At 40.7% G+C, this 22922-nt stretch overlaps 1 protein-coding gene across 1 annotated transcript; it reads left to right on the forward strand.

The window, feature by feature from the left end:
• Nucleotides 1–977: 977 nt before the first annotated feature.
• LOC126474595 (uncharacterized) lies at nucleotides 978–7039 on the forward strand. Its single transcript, XM_050102070.1, has 2 exons — nucleotides 978–984; nucleotides 5331–7039. The coding sequence occupies exons 1-2, from the start codon at nucleotides 978–980 to the stop codon at nucleotides 7037–7039; spliced, it is 1716 nt and encodes a 571-aa protein (XP_049958027.1).
• Nucleotides 7040–22922: the final 15883 nt, after the last annotated feature.

The raw sequence follows: 22922 nt of genomic DNA on the forward strand, positions 1-22922 counted from the left end.
ATATATACCTGCTGAACAGCAGTAATTCCGCAGAACAGATCTCAGTAGATTCACGGAATAGCTTTACTAGTGAACACTCTTGCAAGTTCTGAAGATCATATCAGGCAAGCAGTTTTTTTTTTTTTTTTTTTTTTGTTGCTGAGCAAGTGTCATAAGTATTTTTAAAGGAACACACCGTCACCTATTGTTTTATCGTTTATTTAAGTACAAGCCAGGTTTCAGCCTTTTATGCCATTTTCAAATATTTCATTTTATGTCTTTAACATCTACGTCAGGTCACTGAACATACTGTCAGGTTCAAAGTTGGTTATAAATTAAGAAAATGTTGGTTCCCCATGAAGTGCTAGATGTAAAATAATCATCCTGATCTATTACAAGATAGCTATTTTACATATGGCATTTCGTGAGAAGCCAATATTTTTCTTAATTTGCGGCCAGCTTTGAGCTTGACGGTATGTTCAGTGACTTGGCGTAGATGATAAAGACATAAAACGAAATACTTGAAAATGGCACAAAAGACTGAAACCTGGATTGTACTTAAATAAACAAGAAAATGATATTAGCTGTTGATTCTGTGTTTCTCCAACATTTATTTCGCGATGCTCTTGATTAGTACATACTACACACTGTGACGTTCCGCTCTATCCTTCTGTACTCCTATATCAGTTATAACAGTGTATTCAAAACGCAGCCTGCATTTCTTCAAAAGTGATTGTTGGGGAAAAAATCAGATAATACAGTGTACTCGAGGTATGCTACTCTCTTATAAATCCGATATCATACAATATGCAGTCACGTAGCAATCTTGGCACTGCAATCGGCGATGAATCTCTTCAGATAACTCGTTATCTCAATTGCTTTCGAAAGTTCTCTGAAAGAGGTATGACGCCAGTGTAACCGGGTATAAAGATGCAGCATCCTGGAGGGATCAAGCAAGTTTTGCTGAGACACTGATCACAGCCGAGCTCTCATTTGTAATGAAAGGTAAGTCTACCATTCTTTTGATATGCTTTTCTCTTTGAGAGTCGTTACTCATAACTTTTCATTTTCGTTTTGCAACACTCCCCTTGTCGCCAACTACCTGTTAAATTTGCTTACTCTGAGTGCTGTGATATGCCTATCGTTCTCACCAGAATTGTGTAAAATCAGCAGATTGTTATACTGAACTACGAGCTTTGGTAGCGCAAATTCAGCTTCCAATATCTCACTGCAAAACGTTAACTTACATCAATGGGAAAGCTAATACTACAAACTTCTCCACACAGGATGTTTCTCACATAAAGTCACTGTCAGTATTATTTGCTTCCTTCTCTGCATATACGCAGAAGTGTTCATTGTAGCATTTTCACTAACGACTTTTTATGTATTCAACATGAATTAAGTCAAATTGAGTGGGAGGTAATTAATGAGAGGTAATGCCACCATTTTATGTAACAAAGAGGTGTTTGTTGTATTGATTTATTTCGTCTGTCTTTATGGCTTGAGTTATTATTATTATCCGTCAACAGTATGTGGGTATCACACACAGTATACTGTGCGTTTTCGAATAGGAATAGCTGATAGAATATTTCCACCTTCTTCAACTTATCAACGATCGGTTGCGTCTACCAAATCGGTTAGCACAGATGAGACTGGGAACCGTACTAGTAATTTTGTAAACACTGCCTCCACGTAAAGGCAACTGTAAATATCTAGCTTATGCAGTTTCATAATTTGAAAGTTTGCAATCAACTTTGTGATTCAGAAAAATATATAAGGAGATTTATACATGAAGAACACCTGAACTTCTTGCCTTATAGTTCCAATGGTTCCCTTATACAGTCAACAGGCTGCGAGGTATACAATACATTTTATTGCTTCAAGGGCTTTTTGTAACCTTAATACCCGTTTATTACGAATTTCTAACATCATAAATTTCTGTTCGTTTAGAAGAGCAGGTGGCAAGTAACCGTTTGGCTGGACTATGTGACGAAATGCCTATAGAGCTCATGTCAGTCTGGTGTAATATATCGTGAATTTGAACGTGCCATGGATAAAGACTGAATGATTTACAATTGCGAAAGAGTGTTGCAATATGCTATAGTTTGTTCGATAGTCAATTTCACATTCGATTTGATGATTTAATAATCAGCACTGAAAAACCTCAATGATAAAATACATCTGAAATATTAATTACAAAAACAGATTCACATAAATAACTTGAACTTTTTGATGTGGCATATCATATCCAGCACGCAAGTTGACTGAAGTTCATTCAAATCTCTTATCCTTACTGAGGGATTGTTTCTTCTCAATAATTTAATAAATCGATGCTCACGTAAGACTGCTTAAAAGTATTTAGCGCTTATAAATCAGCTGATATATTTCTGAATAAAGGTGAGAAAAGATCTCGACCAAATTATTAAGACTTCGTCAATGAAATTTTTACTTCCTAAGGTTTTGTTCTAAATTTTGCACAAATGTTCACGTATATTTTGGAAGCTGATGCACCTATTAAATGTAAGAGATTTTCAGGAATTTATCTTTTGAATGACTGTGTCAGTGATACAGAAACAATTCAATATCACTGAAGTTAGTTGCTGGGTTCATACATATAAAGAAATTTAAAAATTTACATTTATCGAATCGTTCTCTTAAGTGTTGATATCTGAATGGAGAAAACAACAGCTTAGTTACAATTAATATTACCTAACTTCTTAAATTCAACTCCAGACACTGAATAAATGCCAAATAGTTACTGTTTCGCAAAAGACGTTATTATTTTTCTCCTTGAATTTGCTTAGTCTTTCTCCAAATACTGAATAATGATAAGTGCTTACGATAATCGAAATCCACTCCCGTATGATTTAGAATCAATTTTCAGGGTTTTTGTGTATAAAGTTACCAGTTTATATGAGATCAGAAATTTCGATTTATGTGAACTGTATAAAACGACAATAGCGAGCTTAGTTTTATATAGCTCAATACCCGCATCATCATGTACCAGTTTTACATTCAGCACATCACTGCACTCGTGCTTCACGTTTTGTTTAGCTAGAGCTACTGGTAACGGAATAAGTAAATAAATTCATTGTTGTATGTGATAGGGCGCTGCGATAAAATTTTCCTGTAATAAAAATGTAAACGAAGATTTACTTCAAAGTTCCTTATTTTCTGACACAAAAATGGCAGCGATGCTTCTTATAATCGGATTCTGTGACAAAATATATCACGAACACGAGCCAGCACACATCATTCAATCAAAGTACACTAATACACCAAAAAACGAAAACGATACACCATGAAGGAATTATTCGAATGAGACGGAAATCGGTACATGTTGTGTACATGAACAGGCACACAAATTGTGAAATTTTTAGAATAAATGGTTGACTTCTTCAAGAGACCAAGCTTCACAAATTGAGAAAGCTAGTAACACGTTGGTCCACCTCTGGCCCTTATGCAAGCAGTTATTCGGCTTGGCACTGACTGATGGTGTTGACTGTCCGTTTGGCCCCATATGGCCCGTCAACCAGGCGTGATGGTCTGGTGCGACTACACTTTTCTTAGCAGGACCCATTTGGTTGTCATCCGCGACACCCTTACATGTAGCACTGCGGTACACCGACGGTATCCTACGCCCCATTTTGTTGCGCTTCATGGCAATCAACAGTGTGCTTACATTTTAGTAGGATAATGCCTGCCTTCAAGCGTCGAGACTTTCTACTGCTTGTCCTTGTGCTTCCCGTTTCTTACGTGGGCGACAAGGTTGCCAGATCTCTCCCCATCTGAGAACCTTTGGCGCTTTATGGCCAGGACTCTGCAACCATTTCGCGATTTTGACGATCTAACACGCCAATTAGACAGAATTTGGCACAATAGCCCTCATGAGGCCATCCAACAGCTCCATCAATCAATGCCAAGCCGAATAACTCCTTGCATAATGGCCAGAGTTGGACCAACAAGTTACTGACTTGTTCAGTTTGTGAAAGTTTTTCTCTTGTATAAATTGCTCAACTTTTATGTAATTGAAATAATTTGTTAGTTTGTAAATGTACATCACCTCCACCGATTTTCGTTCCATTCAGAAAATTCATACCTGGTGCGTCCCTTTTTTTTTTTTTTTTTTTTTTTTTTTGTCTTAGAGTGTATACCGAAACACATCGGTCGGTTTGGTGTTCTAGACAACACGTATCCCTTGACATTCAACATACTATGCGACTATAATCTAACTAGCAATAAACCTCAAATACCTGCCGACAGACCCAGCATTGACCAGTATTCATTTCATCAATTTTCTGTTAGAAACGAAAACAAAAAATTAACTGTTTTTCCGGTTTCGACAAAATTTTATTTTCATACATTCGTGAAAACACCTTTGATATCATGAAACCGTCGCACCAGAAATAGGCATAATGTACAAAATCTTAAGTACAGCATCTAAATTCGAAAGCATGGTATGCACAACACAAATTGTCTGCAATGTCTCCTTCCATACACTGAGCGTAGCTGCTTCATGTGACTACAACGCAATTTTGTAAATGTCTCTTCTTGGATTCCCTTTAGTTGATTCTACTGGAGGAATGTCTTAGCACCAAAGAATAAACATATTAAAATTTAATACATAAGACAGCATTTTTTTCATGCAACTCAATGTTTATGATGTCATGTCACCTGATTCACGTGTCACGCAACAATGTAATTTTGTAGGTACATTCAGCGTCATGTGTAGATACTGTCTACAAAATGTGTCGCGAATAGAATTAGCACCAAAGAAGTAATACATTTAAACATCATGCACAACACGGCACATTCCATGCATGTTAGCATTTATGACTTCATACCTTCTGGAACCATGATATAATTTTGTAAGTTCATTTAGCGACATACTTGGATGTTATCTCCGAAATCATTTGCCATTAATGTTAGTACCACAGAAGTAATATATTTAAACGTCATGCTCGAGGCCGCAATTTCACACGCATCTTATTGTTTATGAAGTCGTATCTCCCGAACTATGATACGTAGGTGCTTCTTACCCCACAGCGATTGTTAGCTGACAGTGAGGGATATGAGTACCAAGTTTGGTTGAAATCGATAACACATTTTTATAATATGTATGGATTCTCCATAGAATGAAGCTGAAATCTTACCTACACGCTCAATGGTGGGATAATTTTTAATGATTCTCACGACTTACATTACTCAAGCTGACAATACTCAGTACAATATGAATAGGATATCCATTCTTTTACTCAATCTCTATTATTTACAATGTAAGACATTACTTTGCTTACAGCTTTCCCTTTCGCACATTTCTAATAAAGTATTATTCTGTTTAGTTTTCACAGGTTTAGCGCTGATCCTGGTTTTGGCGGCAGCGGCTCTGGGTGACCACCAGCAGTCATTGGCTGACCCACCAGTATGTCCAGAGCGGATCCCGGGCGTGACACTCAACATTACCTTCTACCCAAATGAAGATGACTGCACCAAGTACTGGGAGTGTGACAACGGAAACCTTTACAACGGATCATGTACTGATGGCTTGATATGGAATCCCAACGTGGACTCTTGTGACTGGCCTTATAATTACGACTGTCCTTACGATAAGAAGGAGCAAAGTCTGATGCCAGGTCAGTCGCGAGCAGACCCGCCCGTATGTCCTGAACGAATTCCAGGTGTGGCAATGAACATTACCTTCTACCCTAATGAAGATGACTGCAGCAAGTACTGGGAGTGTGACAACGGAAACCTTTACAATGGCTCATGTACTGACGGCTTGGTGTGGAATCCCAATGTAGACTCTTGTGACTGGCCCTATAATTACGACTGCCCTTACGATACGAAGGAGCAAAGTCTGCTGCCAGGTGAGGTTCCCCAACAGCAGTCACGCGCAGACCCACCAGTATGTCCAGAACGAATTCCAGGTGTGGCAATGAACATTACCTTCTACCCTAATGAAGATGACTGCAGCAAGTACTGGGAGTGTGACAACGGAAACCTTTACAATGGCTCATGTACTGATGGCTTGGTGTGGAATCCCAATGTGGACTCTTGTGACTGGCCATATAATTACGACTGTCCTTATGATAAGAAGGAGCAAAGTCTGTTGCCGGGTGAAGTTCCCCAACTGCAGTCACACGCAGACCCACCAGTATGTCCAGAACGAATTCCAGGTGTGGCAATGAACATTACCTTCTACCCTAATGAAGATGACTGCAGCAAGTACTGGGAGTGTGACAACGGAAACCTTTACAATGGCTCATGTACTGACGGCTTGGTGTGGAATCCCAATGTAGACTCTTGTGACTGGCCCTATAATTACGACTGTCCTTACGATAAGAAGGAGCAAAGTCTGCTGCCAGGTGAGGTTCCCCAACAGCAGTCACGCGCAGACCCACCAGTATGTCCAGAACGAATTCCAGGTGTGGCAATGAACATTACCTTCTACCCTAATGAAGACGACTGCAGCAAGTACTGGGAGTGTGACAACGGAAACCTTTACAATGGCTCATGTACTGACGGCTTGGTGTGGAATCCCAATGTGGACTCTTGTGACTGGCCATATAATTACGACTGTCCTTACGATAAGAAGGAGCAAAGTCTGTTGCCGGGTGAAGTTTCCCAACTGCAGTCACTCGCAGACCCACCAGTATGTCCAGAACGAATTCCAGGTGTGGCAATGAACATTACCTTCTACCCTAATGAAGATGACTGCAGCAAGTACTGGGAGTGTGACAACGGAAACCTTTACAATGGCTCATGTACTGATGGCTTGGTGTGGAATCCCAATGTAGACTCTTGTGACTGGCCCTACAATTACGACTGTCCTTACGATAAGAAGGAGCAAAGTCTGCTGCCAAATAAACCGACTGAGTGTTCTCAAACTTCAAATGGTAAACAACTGACAGTCACGTTTTATCCCGACGAAAAAGATTGCACCAAATTCTGGTCATGCGACAACGGAAATCTCGTCAAGGGTTCATGTCCAGTTGGTTTGATATGGAATCCCAAGATTAATGCTTGTGACTGGCCTTATAACTACAAATGCCAATACTAGAGTAGGAAATCTATTTCTGCCGTAGTAGAGTCTGTCTGTCCACCAATAAGCCCTCTTACAGTTGGCATCGTCATGTTTTATCCCAATGAAAACGACATCCAAAACTACTGGAAGTGTGTCTATGGTGAGGTAAGAGTGTGTAACTGCGACATTGACATGGTGTGAGACACCAGCGCAAAAAAGTGTACTGTGTAAATTATTTAACTTGTAATACGGATACTAAGTAAGCTAAAATTATCTCGTAAACTCAGGAATCAACCGAAGGGAATGTTCGGCTTATCTCAGTAATATATCTGATTCCAGTTAATCGTTTCTCCGACTTACAATAATGTACTGTGTATCAGTGACTGAGTGGGAGATTGAGCCTGATTTCATTACGAAATGTTGTAGTGATTTGTATGTATTTATTTTTGTATTTGTAAAATAAATAAATTTATTTATGTATAACATGTGTTCTGAAATTATCCCAAGTCAAGTAGAGAATGATCGTGCGTGTTTCTTGAATATACTATGGCTCAAATTAAAGCCGTTACAATTTTCAGGAGTTCGTTCCACTATCACGTGTTTAAATGTCACTGTCTTTCTTTTCTTTAGATTTGTAATATCCTGATCTGATCCACCTTCCCTTTGAACTCGGATTGAAATGTTTAACTTCTGTAGTAAACAGCTGGACATCATGAAAGAGGCGAGACAATATAATTATGAATTAAGGTTCATACAGAAGACGCTTGACAAGATATACAAATAAACAACACAACAAAAGCACTGCACTCTCTGTTTTCAGGATGGAGGTTCAAATTCTTGTCTGATGATGTTATCATGAAGTCAGTAGGTCATTTACAGGTGGTTTATTTTAAAAGGAAACGAATGATCTATATCCTGATCCTTGTTTGCTTAGAGGTGTTGCTCCCTTTACTATGACTATGTCCTCCATGGCACAAAAAATGGCTCTGAGCACTATGGGACTTAACTGCTGAGGTCATCAGTCCCCTAGAACTTAGAACTACTTAAATCTAACTAACCTAAGGACATCACATACATCCATGCCCGAGGCAGGATTCGAACCTGTGACGTAGCGGTCGCGCGGTTCCAGATTGTAGCGCCTACAACTGCTCAGCCACTCCGGCCGGCGTACATGGTACATTAAACCTTAATATTCGTTCCTTCTTTCCTTCACGAATTACTTCATAGTATAGTAACGACGTAAATACTAGGCCGAACGTTGTAATACACTGAATCTGTAGGCCTTCGACTCACTGAAACAAGACATAACCGTTTAAATCACAGGTGGTAACTTCTTTTTATGCTGATATTCACGTTAACAAACGGGAGCCATCAAGAACCTTTCGTTTATATGATGTGAAATACACAGTGAACGTCCAGTACCCGTTGATTGGTCCCAAGAAACGGTTTCACTATCTTCCTATTCTGTTTAGTCAGATATATTTAACAACCGCTCCACATGCGCTTTACCACATTCATGTCTTTTATAATATCTTATACGTGTGTTACGTGTGGGACCGCGGCTATAGTGATTGTGTTCCGTAGTGTACATCGACAAAATCATTCCATATGGGAAATAAACGTGTGTAGTTACTGATGCAACTCTTTCAGTTTTAAAACTTTAATAGTAAACTACCAAATCGTAGATGATATTGTTAGCAACAGCGAATCTATCGGAGTAGGTAGTTAGAAAGGTTAACCTCACCGTGAAACAAACTGAAGATCCGTTCCTGTCAAATTTAATAAAAATATGGAATGTGACAGAGATACCAGTAATAAAATAAAATTGCTTGCTGGATACAAGCACTGTTCTGTGCTGTCTAATTGTCTCCATAAAACACCTATGTGTCATCAGACCTGCCGGTAAAAAGCCGCATTCTAAACTGATGCCGGCACGTGTGGCCTAGCGGTTCTAGGTGCTTCAGTGTGGAACCACACTACCGCTACGGTCGCAGGTTCGAATCCTGCCACGGGCTTGGATGTGTGTGAAGTCCTTACGTTGGTTAGGTTTAAGTAGTTCTAATTTCTAGGGGAGTGATGACTTAAGATGTTAAGTCCCATAGTGCTCAGAGCCATTTGAACCATTTGCCATAAAATGATGAAAGATCAAGCTCCTAGAGGACAAATACACTGATTTGAAGTTTTCCACACAAAACGGGTAATTTCATCTCTCAATCATCTACAAAACTGCCATAGTGTGGTGTCAGTTTGTTGACGTTGAATGAGACCGTCATGTCTTTATACGCAAATGAGCTGAGAAGTGACAGAAGTTAGCATGGAGGTGGTTTGCACCGTGATACGGCTTACTGTCAAAATAAATGAATATTTTTGCCTCTCAGTCATATTTGTTGAAATCTGCCTCATCGTAGCGTGAGTAAATGGATGATGCTGAGAGCTTCATTTCTTTACACGTTAATGAGCTGAGATGTATCTCGCGGAATGGCAGCGCGGTTTGAGGTGCAATGCACGGATTGCGCGATCCCTCCCGCCGGAGGTACGAGTCCTCCCTCGGGCATGTGTGTGTGTGTGTGTGTGTGTGTGTGTGTGTTTGTCTTAGCATAAGTAAGATAGCTTAAGTAGTGTGTAAGTCTATGGACCGACGATTTCAGCAATTTGGTTCCTTAGGAATTCACACACATTAGAACATTTGAGATGTGACAGAAGCTACTAGGGAAGAATCGTCCATCATGATTCTTACCGTTAAACTAAAGGAGTGATCGTTTCTGGAAGAGTCAGCCAATATGTTGCTTCCACGCATGTTGAAACGTCCCCTTAGAACAATTATACATCATTGTGCTTAAACTGACACACAATATTTTTTAGCGCAACGCAATCTGACTTTCAATAACCCCTAAAAAAGAATGGCCCTGACTAACATTAACCTATGCGTTTCACAAATCACTTACCTCACAAATATCTTCGTTGCTCGAACTACTGCAATACAGCGAGCGCCACTACTGCCAGCTAAATAAAAGATTCAAACTACGGAAGGCACTAACTACTGATAGGCATAGTTAGCAAATGAAAGATTTTAATAGAGAACAAACAATGTATTTACCTTAATAGTCATAATATATATAGCAGTTCATGACATCCATTCTTACAAATGTACTGTTTCTGATGGACACACCTCCAGATTATCCATTCTCAAAAATCCGCCATCTCACTGCCCCACATCCACCACTGCTGGCGGCTCACCTCCAACTGCGCAACGCTACGCGCTGTTAACATCCAGCTGCCCAACACTACAATGGCAGACAACAATGCAAACTAGCCACAGACTGCACACAGCACAGCCAGTGATTTTCACTTCTCCCTTCTATTCCAGTCTCGTATTGTTCTTGGAAAGAAAGATTGTCGGTATGCCTCTGTGTGGGCTCTAATATATCTGATTTTATCCTCATGGTCTCTTTGCGAGATATACGTAGGAGGGAGCAATATACTGCTTGACTCTTCGGTGAAGGTATGTTCTCGAAACTTCAACAAAAGCCCGTACCGAGCTACTGAGCGTCTCTCCTGCAGAGTCTTCCACTGGAGTTTATTTATCATCTCCGTAACGCTTTCGCGATTACTAAATGATCCTGTAACGAAGCGCGCTGCTCTCCGTTAGATCTTCTCTATCTCTTCTATCAACCCTATCTGGCACGGTTCCCACACTGGCGAGCAGTATTCAAGCAGTGGGCGAACAAGTGTACTGTAACCTACTTCCTTTGTTTTCGGATTGCATTTCCTTAGGGTTCTTCCAATGACTCTCAGTCTGGCATCTGCTTTACCGACGATCAACTTCATATGATCATTCACCTTCGTGCCTCCCGCCCTCGGTCACATACCTGTTGTGGCTTGAAGAGTGTAGATGGAGAGATGCAGAAGTAAATGTAGAAGACAGTGTTGAGCTCTCATCATTTACTGTAGATGTGAATTGTTTACTACTGGAGGTAATAGCAAATGAGTCAAGCCTTCTGTGATTCAAGACTCTCGTCTTTTAGGATTAAATCTTGGTAAGATGGGGTACAAAACATCATAAAACATTAGAAAAGATGAGGCAATATACGGCTTCGAGCTTTGAATACACATATGTATCGGAAGCATACATAAAGAATCGAAATAAAGCCCATTAAAATAACACACTGGTGTATAAAACGTAAGTGCGAAAGTAACTTTCGCATGATGCGTCTCTAACAAGTAACATAACTCGATGAAACTTGGACCATATATAGAAAGAACTGCTACAGTATTATAAAGAAGGTAACTGAAAGAAACACTCACTGAGATAAATATAAATGACATATTTATTCAAACACAATAATTACACTGAAGTCACCGCGATCTATGATAGTCCCACAGACATTAAAAATGGAGGGACATGAATTTAGATACGGTATGCGACAACTACAGACGGCAATGCATCCTCTACAACGTGGTCCCATTCTGACCACAAGGCTCCTGAAGTGTTCTTCTGATAGGGCGTTCCATAAATGCGGCTGACAACTGCCGGAAAGTCATTCGTGCATGTGAATATGCTGCAATACGTCTCACAAATTCGTCCCATCAGGTGTTCGATTGTATTTTAAGAACGGGTAGGCCAGTCCTTGGTCCGAATATCCCCATGGTCCAAGAGCTCCTCCAACTGCACTGTACAGTGCGGTCATGAAATGTCATCCCTGAAAATAAGGTTAGAGCTAAATGGACTTGCATGAGGAAGGAATACAGTGTCTCAATAACGTTGACCGGTAACTGCACAATGTTCAAAGGTCTCGTGGCCAGTATGACTATACAATAGTATGCTTCCCCATACCATAACCTGGACTACCAGAACCACTATATTCGACAATGTACCTGTGTAAATTACTCGTTCTCATCCCTCGCCATCTGAGGATACTTCCGGAATCACCAGTCGGACTAAAGCAGATCTCATCCGAGCACTGGATCCCACTGCTCGCCGGTCCAGTTCCTTGGCTCTAAGGACAATGGCTACCGGTGTATTCCTCTGAATCATGGTTTCAAATTGCACCCGTTGTTTGACGTGTGTTCCTTTTTGCCTTCTAAAGAAAGTGATGCTCAAAATGCAGATAATTAGCGACCCATTCCCCTGTTGTCACTATTCTCAAAAATAAAAGAATCAATTATGAAAGACAGATCAAAGAAATATTTCATAAATAAAACCTCTTCAGCGAATCACTGTTTGGCTCCCGATATGGTAAGAGTACACAATCAGCCATACTAGAGTACACAGAGCTGGTACTTGACGCGCCTGACAAAGATGAGTGTGTCACACGCATAGGCATAGTTTTAGACTTTTTAAGACTTTCGATACTGTTGACCATGAGATGCGATTACATGAAAACAAGAACTGAAAGAGACAACATTTATTTTTACATGTGTCCAGCGAATCACATTCAAATGGTTCAAATGGTTCTGAACACTATGGGACTTAACATCTGAGGTCATCAGTCCCCTACAACTTAGAACTACTTAAACCTAACTAACGTAAGTAACTCACATCCATGCCCGAGGCAGGATTCGAAACTGCGACCGTACCAGTCGCGCTGTTTCGGACTGTGGCGTCTAGAACCGCTCGGCCACCGCGGAATCACATTCCCTTGGTGGTCTGACCACTGCAATCGGTAATTCAAACTTTTTTCTTTCATAATAAGCATGACTCCAAATCACTAGATTTACGGAATGGTTTTGAAACTGTTCCTCACAATCAGCTTCAAATCAAATTTCGTGCCCTTTGAGTATCGTCTGAGCTGTGAGACTAACTTTGCGATTTCATGTCAGAAAGGTCACAGTTCGCAGTAGCTGACAGAATGTGGTAAGATGATCCTAAAATACATTTGCGGTTCCTGAAGAAATCGTTATAGGGCGTCTGCTCTTCTAAATTTGTATATATGATTTAGGGGAAAATCTGAGCGGCTTTCTTCGATTGTTTGCAGGTGATGACTTCGTTTATCGTCTAGTGACATCAGAATATCAAAATGAGTTACTAAACAATTTTAGAGAAGATATAAGCACGGTGTAAGATACACCAATTAATGTAAATAAGTTATACACAACTGCAACCAGTCACTTTTTTTGAATAATGATGCTTTATTCCATAAACCGGTTTTCAAACTTTTCAGGTTCATCTTCAAGTGGTTTCGGGAGGATCCGGGAAGTTACATCATTACTGGTAGTAGCATAATGCTGGGTGCTGGTTCTATGGCACAAAGATGGGTCACACTTTAATGTATCGCCATGACTATAGCTTATCTGTCGATATGGATGTAAATTTAGTTTTTACTTACTGTGACAGTATAGGCAGCTTTTTTCGGATATGTCTGCGTCCATTTTGATGTCCAGAACACTTTCACACGAACTATATAGTTTACCGCGCTGCTGCTACGGTCGCAGGTTCGAATCCTGCCTTGGGCATGGATGTGTGTGATGTCCTTAGGTTAGTTAGGTTTAAGTAGTTCTAAGTCAAGGGGACTGATGACCTCAGATGCTAAGTCCCATAGTGCTCAGAGCCATTTGAACCATTTGAGGGCTTGGCAACTTACAGCTACATTCTTTGTCAGCTTTGAACCACTGCCATACCATTTTATTTCCATGGCGTTCCGTTAGGGGTGACGACAAAGCAGTGTGTAGATTCGTAATATAGCGAATTAAAGTCTTGATGGCTAATAAATTCACTGGTCCAATGAATAAATATAGGGTGACGCACGAAAAACCAGCCAGGAGACAGGTTGCTCACAAATTGCGGACTGACTGTTGCCCGCCACGAGCAGATACAACAAATATACAAACATCTCGGTCCGGCACACAGTTTTAATCTGCCAGGAAGTTTCATATCAGCGCACACTCCACTGCAGAGTGAAAATCTCATTCTGAAAACATATAATAATTACATAATAAAGAAATAACAAATTAGCTAATGCAGAGGTCTATATTTACTGAACTGATGACAAATGGAGGGCTATAATAAGCAGTCTAGAAGTCGGGTCCGGTTTTCCGTGCGCCACCATGTATTACGTAACCACTACCTGCTCTCCCAAATAGTAACTCGTTTTCTGCAACATCTCCTTTTGGAGAGCTGCATTCGAAAACGGTATTGCAGCTATTAAAAAGTGGGGTAGCAGAATCACGAACGTGTGTTGGCGTTACTAACATAAAATACTGATGTAACTGCCGCAGCACATTTGGGAATGCTGCGCTCCCAAAAGGGAGAACATTTACTCGAGCGATGACGTCGCTGCTAGACATCGTGGGATTTGTAGCCGTTCTGATTGGAACAGCAGCTGTGCCAACTGTCTCTCAAAATACGAGCACATGCGTTTGTCAAAATAGATAATGGAGTAACTAACGTAAGAAAGAGACGCACTATATGTTGTTTTTCAATTTTTTTGTTTTTGTTTTCGTAATTTCATAGGAATCGGATGCTTACTATGGCAATGAGCGTTTACCGCAGACGAGCAGTAAAGGCCCTTTTTTCAGACTATGAGGTTCTTAGCAGATACATCGCAAGCTAATTATACTACATAAAACGAATTCGTGAAATAATATTTCGTCTGATAACAATTGTCCAAATTTTTCTCCAGCTAGTCGAATTTTGGCTTCAATCATACCACAAGAACATCAATAAACGTTTTACCAAATGAAACTTCCCAGTGAGTCAAGAATATTATAAGATACTAAAAGCTGTCTACAATAGGCAGAATTGTTCCGTACTCAAGTTTTCCTTTCACTGTAGAAAGTCTCAGTGTAGAAACACTTGAAAGAACATGGATAGATTCTTGGTGAGATGCAGAAAAGGCAACGTGAAGATCGTAGACGTAGCAGTTAGGCAGCAGAATGGAGAAAAGATTGCTGCACCGTCTTTGAGTGAAGAGCATGTTGAGCAAACTGATAGTGATTGTCGTAAATGTACGAAAATCACAGAGTTTTATACTTTTTCTTAGTTTTGAATAATTGTGAATAATATATGAATTACATAAAGTTAGGATCTGCACTGAAAATCCAAGTATGTAGTGTTATATTTTTTACATTCCAGAGAATGTAGTAGAAATTTCTGCGATTTCCAAAATTACGTTATAGTGATTTTACTAATAAGTTTGTTACCTCCGACAAGCGATTTTGAACTTTCGAAAAAAGCGTGTCTCAAGGAAGACTCCCGGAAGGAGTCCGCGGGTCTCCCGGCACGGCCACCGGCAGTCGCCAACGCATTCGCCGGCCGCCGCCGAGCCCGACTCTCGGACACTAATCTACCGGTAATTGGCTGCTATCGCGCTTCTCCTGAGTTAAGCATAAGCAACGTTGCCGTCTCATGGACTCAAGCTTACCTTTAATTACAGTAGGTGCTCAAAGTGATGTCCCTCTGAGGTAAGAGCATCCTGACGTCTCCTGAACACATTAGCAAACACTAGACAAATTTCGGCTGCCGAAATCTTAAACGACTAGCCCAACCCTGTCTTCCAGCTCCTCGAACTTGAGGGGGTTGGTTGCATGCACCTTGTCTTTCAACATTCCCCAAATATAAAACTCAAACGGATTTAGATCTGAAGAACGAGGAGGGAAGATCACTGTTCTGTCATCAAAAACAGTTCGTATTGCTGTCATAGAATCAATGGCGATGTGTGGTCTTCCATTGTCCTGCATTAAATAAACGTACATCTTTTCGTTAGGTGATAGTTCTCTAAAAAAAGGAGGTAGTATGTTGTTCACATACCCTTCAGAACGTATTGTTTTGTCCGTAAACGACTGGTTGATAATTCGTCTTGCACCAATTGTACACCAAACCCATGTTTTCACGTCATGCAAAGGTTGTTGATGTAATTCATGACGATTTTCGGAGCTCCAGCGTCAACTGTTCTGAGAATTTACGTACCCTGACAAATGCAGCCGTGCTTCATCAGAAAAAAGGCATCTCAGGTTCATCTTCCCCGTCGTCTACAGGCTGTAACAGCTAATTGAAATAAGTGGAACAATAGTATTTAAGTTCTATGTCTCCTGCAATACCGTTATTCAGTTTGTGCACAGCTCTGTGGGAAGACGCGATCTAAAGCGCCGAACGGCTCAGAGATTTTCTCGGACTCACCATCTCGTCTACATTATTTTCGCTTTAAGCAGTGGGTTCTCCAGGCCTTCGTTGGTGCCAGACAGATCCAGCCTCTTTAAATTGACTCACTACTATGCGTAGCGTCGAAACATTGGGACCATGCACACCGCGTAATTTGCGTATGCATTCAAGCCCACATTCCACATACGATATTGATCTTGCATAGTTCAGTACAAGAAACACTCGTTGATCCTTCATGTACACAACACCGAATGGAAAATCAAGTGGAAACTCAAAACGAAACACCCAAACACTCACTCGCACAGTATAGAAGACAGGAGCACGATGTTTCTGTCTGAGGACCGGGGTCCAGTGACATAAGGGCTGGGAAAGATCGGACTCGGCGCAGTCGCAATAATGACTTCTAGGAACAACATTCGAAGCGATTAAACATGACAAGAAACTCACAAAAAATACTAGTACACTCAGTCGTCCAGTGTAGGCGGTACGGTCAAAGTACTGATGTCCGAAAGCTACACATAGCGACAACTTGTAAACGCAGCGGCAACAGCCGACAATCGCGCCGCGCGACCCGCGGACGCCTCCCTGGCGTCTTTGATGACTGAAATATAAATGGAAAATGCGTAGCAATACAGAATATCTGCACCATTCGTATAGTTTTTATACTTTTGCGTTGACTTTTTACTTGTTTTACGTATTACAGAAAAATGTATTTTGGTTCGCAACAACAGCTGCAGAGAACTATTAAGACTTGAGATCTTAAACATTGGATGAAGCATAATCCAAGGCTTCAACTCAACGAACATAGTAAAGGCATTTGTTAAATCTGAACTGAAATGTATAATCGAAAGTGAATAGTCACTGTCGATAGGCAGGCTATAAAAAGGGAAAAAAGTTTGGCTTGGCGATGGATTTGGAAACACGAAACGTGGAGCAGGGTGGATATGGATTCATGTAGCAAGCTATTTTCATATTTGATTCCACCGAAGTAATTACAAAAACAGTGGAAACTACTAACCATTCAATTGACATTGTCATTTTTGTTGATGCAAATGGTAGATAATCGAAAAGCAAAATAATCAACACATTAAAGACCCTGTCGAGACAGGGTCTTACAATGCGAGGATCCAACTGCGATGAAAATTTCAACTTTATGATGCTTTTAAATAATTTAGCAGAACATGTGGCAGAATTGGAAATACTGCTTACAAACATAGGGCTACTAGTGCCTTCACACGAGAACGACAATGAAATTCTCCCGGTGATGGCAGTTACATTGTTGTCAGGAATGTAGATGACACAAAAACTGCTGAATATGTTTCAGTTTTTGGTTAAAATTGGCCATATATTGCAAAATGAGGAAGTTCGTGTATGCATCAGTATTTTATCATATTTTATCCACGGACGGTACTTCGATGAAGATATTTAAATCCTGCACAAATTAGTGCTCCCAAAACGCAGGTGCCTGTGTTACGACGCCATCAATTTTTCTCGCGAAGTCTCAGTGTTGCAGACACGAATGTGCAACGAAGATCTTCGAACGTTGTTCCTGCATAGTAATAATCATAAACGTAATCTCGCCGTACAGGAAGGAACTGAATAAATTTCAGCAGCAAGAAATTCACTGGAATAATGAAAGATTCAATAAAGTTTGTACAGCGCTCACCGAAGCGCTGTGTTCAGTTGAAAGAACTGCTGATTGAAACTGAGAAAGAAACCGAAAAATAATTGCTTTTCCCATTAGCCTACTGACCGGCTTAGTTAGTTATTTAAAGTTCCATAGACCATTTGAACGATATTTATATCGAAGTGATATGGAACTATCCAGTTTACAGGACAGTAAACATAATGAATGGTAACACTAATGAACATATTGCTTTTGAGTCCTACTGGGGCAGCTGCAATCAGAAACTTGGTGTATTTCTTTCCTAGGCTACCACATTTTAAATACAAATTCGTCCGTCGAACGGAATGAGCTGTCCAGGACAAATGAGAATAAAGTCACATTTAAAGCTTTTGTGCTATGGGGCAAATGATAAAAAATCTTGGTTGCTACATTTGGTTCCTTCCTGAGCCACATAAAGCTTCAATAACAGGTAATAAAGATCATTTTTCTTCCCGCGTTGTAGGCTTGGACATCACTATCCTTCCCAAATTGTGGTCCATTATTTTCACGAGTTTCATTAACGAACGAACTTGCCGTGAAGGTGTTGTTAGATTGACCATCTCCTTCAAGAGGTGCCTGCAAGAAGAGTGCGGATAAATACCAAATATTATTCTTACTGTTCGCTTTTGTCCAATCAGTGCTTTCTCTCTAAGTGCTGAGTTACCCCAAAAAATAATCGCACAAGATATTACTACGTGGATATAATCAAAATACGTGAAGAGGCGATTCGTTCATTTCCAATATCAGCAACTATGCGAAGAGCAAAAGTACACTACTGGCCATTAAAATTGCTAAACCACGAAGATGACGTGCTACAGACGCGAAATTTAACCGATAGGAAGAAAATGCTGTCATATGGAAATTATTAGCTTTTCATGGCATTCACACAAGGTTGGCGCCGGTGGCGACACCTACAACGTGTTGACATGAGGAAAGATTCCTACCGATTTCTCATACACGAACGGCAGTTGACCGGCGTTGCCTGGTGAAACGTTGTTGTGATGCCTCGTGTAAGGAGGAGAAATGCGTACCATCACGTTTCCGACTTTGATAAGGGTCGGATTGTAGCCTAGCGCGATTGCGGTTTATCGTATCGTGAGATTTTTTGCTCGCGTTGGTCGAGAACCAATGACTGTTAACAGAAAATGGTGGGTTCAGGAGGGTAATACGGAATGCCGTGCTGGATCCCAACAGCCTCGTATCACTAGCTGTCGAGATGACAGACATCTCATCGCCATGGCTATAACGGATCGTGCAGCCACGTCTCGATCCCTGAGTCAACAGATGGGGTCGTTTGCAAGACAAAAACCATCTGCACGAACAATTCGACGACGTTTGCAGCAGCATGGACTATCAGCTCGGAGACCAGGGCTCCGGTTACCCTTGACGCTGCATCACAGACAGGAGGGCCTGCGATGATGTACTCAACGACAAACTTGGGTGCACGAATGGCAAAGCGTCATTTTTTCGGATGCATCCACGTTCTGTTTACAGCATCATGATTGTCACATCCGTGTTTAGCGACATCGTGTATTCATCATCGCCATACTGGCGCATCACCCGGCGTGATGGTATCGGGTGCCATTGGTTACACGTCTCGGTCACCTCTTGTTCGCATTGACGGCACTTTGAACAGTGGACGTTACATTTCAGATGTGTTACGACCCGTGGCTCTACCCTTCATTCGATCCCTGCGAAACCCTACATTTAGCAGGATAATGCACAACTGCATGTTGCAGGTCCTGTACAGGCCTTTCTGGATACAGAAAATGTTCGACTGCAGCCTTGGCCAGCACATTCTCCAGATCTTTCACCAAATGAAAACGTCTGGTCAATGGTGGCCGAGTAACTGGCTCGTCGCAATACGCCAGTCACTATTCTTGATGAACTGTGGTATCGTGTTGAAGCTGCATGGGCAGCTGTACCTGTACACGCCATCCAAGCTCTATTTGACTCAATGCCCAGGCGTATCACGGCCGTTATTACGGCCAGAGGTGGTTGTTCTGGGTAGTGATTTCTCACGATCTATGCACCCAAATTGCGTGAAAATGTAATCACATGTCACTTCTGCGCATAATATATTTGTCCAATGAATACCCGTTTATCATCTGCATTTCTTCTTGGTGTAGCAATTGTAATGGCCAGTAGTGTAGCTGAACGTACTGTTTGAGGTAACTCAGTAATATGTTTCTTCCATTTCAAATTTTCATCAATAAATACTCGCGTAAATCTGAAGAATTCTACCATGTTTAGCGTCTCCTGGTCATGTGCTACACCAGTTGGTGATATGATCCTATCTGTTGTTCAAAACTAAATATCGTCTGTTTTCTCAAATCTAGGGAGAATTCACTTTCAAAGAACCGCTTCGCAATTCTTAGAAAAACATTGTTCACAATCTCTTCTGCTGCTTACTCTGCAATCTCTGTAGACTACAACGGCAAATTATAAACAACCAATGCAGTCATGGTATGATCGTTCTACTGACATAGAAACTGATAGTGAGGTATCGGTCAAAGCGTCACAATTCTATGATTATTTGCAGACGTTCGAGTGCCAGTTTAATTTAACAATGTTAATTGAAGTTTTCCGCCAAGTAGAAATTTTAAACACAGAAGTACATAAGTCTAATTTATGTGTCATCGAATTGTATTAAAGAACCAGTTACTGATATTTTATCCCGTCGGAGGTTCGAGTCCTCCCTCGGGCATGGGATTGTGTGTTGTCCTTAGTGTAACTTAGTTTAACTTAGATTAAGTAGTGGGTAAGCTTAGGGACCGATGACATAGTTTGATCCCTTAGCTCTTACCACAAATTTCCGAGTTTTTCTTTTTACGTTGATTCAAAACTTATTTGAGATGAACAGTGTTGCAAGATCGGCCAGTCATATCGCTGTTTTGCATATTTCTTGAGCCATTACCGATATACTAGATTTAGTTTTTTTTGTTAAATAAATGTTTTTCGCTACACGTTAAACGCAGCAAAGCCTTTGCAGTGTGAAAGTGATTTTTTTCTATTGAATGGAATTTAATTAAATAAATAACATTTGAAGAATGGCTCTGAATTTTAATGTAATTTTCATTCATGGGAAACCTTTTGTGAACAGCTGCTCACTGAAACAAAATATAAACAGCCGGTACTGATCACGACATTATAGTATCATATCCCACAAAATGGCTAAGCAGGGATGGCTAGAGGACAAATATAAGAATGTAGAGGCCTATCTCACTAGGGGTAAGATAGATACTGCCTACAGGAAAATTAAAGACGCCTTTGGAGATAAGAGAACGACTTGTATGAATATCAAGAGCTCAGAGGGAAACCCAGTTCTAAGCAAAGAAGGGAAAGCAGAAAGGTGGAAGGAGTATATAGAGGGTCTATACAAGGGCGATGTACTTGAGGACAATATTATGGAAATGGAAGAGGATGTAGATGAAGATGAAATGGAAGATATGATACTGCGTGAAGAGTTTGACAGAGCACTGAAAGACCTGAGTCGAAACAAGGCCCCCGGAGTAGACAACATTCCATTGGAACTACTGACGGCCTTGGGAGAGCCAGTCCTGACAAAACTCTACCATCTGGTGAGCAAGATGTATGAAACAGGCGAAATACCCTCAGACTTCAAGAAGAATATAATAATTCCAATCCCGAAGAAAGCAGGTGTTGACAGATGTGAAAATTACCGAACTATCAGTTTCATAAGTCACAGCTGCAAAATACTAACACGAATTCTTTCCAAACGAATGGAAAAACTAGTAGAAGCCAACCTCGGGGAAGATCAGTTTGGATTCCGTAGAAACACTGGAACACGTGAGGTAATACTGACCTTACGACTTATCTTAGAAGAAAGATTAAGGAAAGGCAAACCTACGTTTCTAGCATTTGTGGACTTAGAGAAAGCTTTTGACAATGTTGACTGGAATACTCTCTCTCAAATTCTGAGGGTGGCAGGGGTAAAATACACTGAGCGAAAGGCTATTTACAATTTGTACAGAAACCAGATGGCAGTTATAAGAGTCGAGGGACATGAAAGGGAAGCAGTGGTTGGGAAGGGAGTAAGACAGGGTTGTAGCCTCTCCCCGATGTTGTTCAATCTGTATATTGAGCAAGCAGTAAAGGAAACAAAAGAAAAATTCGGAGTAGGTATTAAAATTCATGGAGAAGAAATAAAAACGTTGAGGTTCGCCGATGACATTGTAATTCTGTCAGAGACAGCAAAGGACTTGGAAGAGCAGTTGAATGGAATGGACAGTGTGTTGAAAGGAGGACATAAGATGAACATCAACAAAAGCAAAACAAGGATAATGGAATGTAGTCGAATTAAGTCGGGTGATGCTGAGGGAATTAGATTAGGAAATGAGACACTTAAAGTAGTTAAGGAGTTTTGCTGCTTGGGGAGCAAAATAACTGATGATGGTCGAAGTAGAGAGGATATAAAATGTAGACTGGCAATGGCAAGGAAATCGTTTCTGAGGAAGAGAAATTTGTTAACATCGAGTATAGATTTAAGTGTCAGGAAGTCATTTCTGAAAGTATTTGTATGGAGTGTAGCCATGTATGGAAGTGAAACATGGACGATAAATAGTTTGGACAAGAAGAGAATAGAAGCTTTCGAAATGTGGTGCTACAGAAGAATGCTGAAGATTAGGTGGGTAGATCACATAACTAATGAGGAAGTATTGAATAGGATTGGGGAGAAGAGAAGTTTGTGGCACAACTTGACCAGAAGAAGGGATCGGTTGGTAGGACATGTTCTGAGGCATCAAGGGATCACCAATTTAGTATTGGTGGGCAGCGTGGAGGGTAAAAATCGTAGAGGGAGACCAAGAGATGAATACACTAAGCAGATTCAGAAGGTTGTAGGTTGCAGTAGGTACTGGGAGATGAAGCAGCTTGCACAGGATAGAGTAGCATGGAGAGCTGCATCAAACCAGTCTCAGGACTGAAGACCACAACTACAACTACATCCCACAAAAGCTAACAGTGCCATTCCGCATTCATTCTTCGTCCAAAAGAACGGAAGGACAGTTTAAAAATCATAGCACACCAGGTTCTACTAAAGTTTCGACGTAAGTGTGTCGCCACATTGACCATACGTCAAATCTCTATTTCTAAACTACGTCTCCTTTTTCATATATTCACTCAGAGAATGAAAC

The sequence above is a fragment of the Schistocerca serialis genome, chromosome 4 (assembly GCF_023864345.2).
Source record: "Schistocerca serialis cubense isolate TAMUIC-IGC-003099 chromosome 4, iqSchSeri2.2, whole genome shotgun sequence".
Classification (NCBI taxonomy): domain Eukaryota; kingdom Metazoa; phylum Arthropoda; class Insecta; order Orthoptera; family Acrididae; genus Schistocerca; species Schistocerca serialis.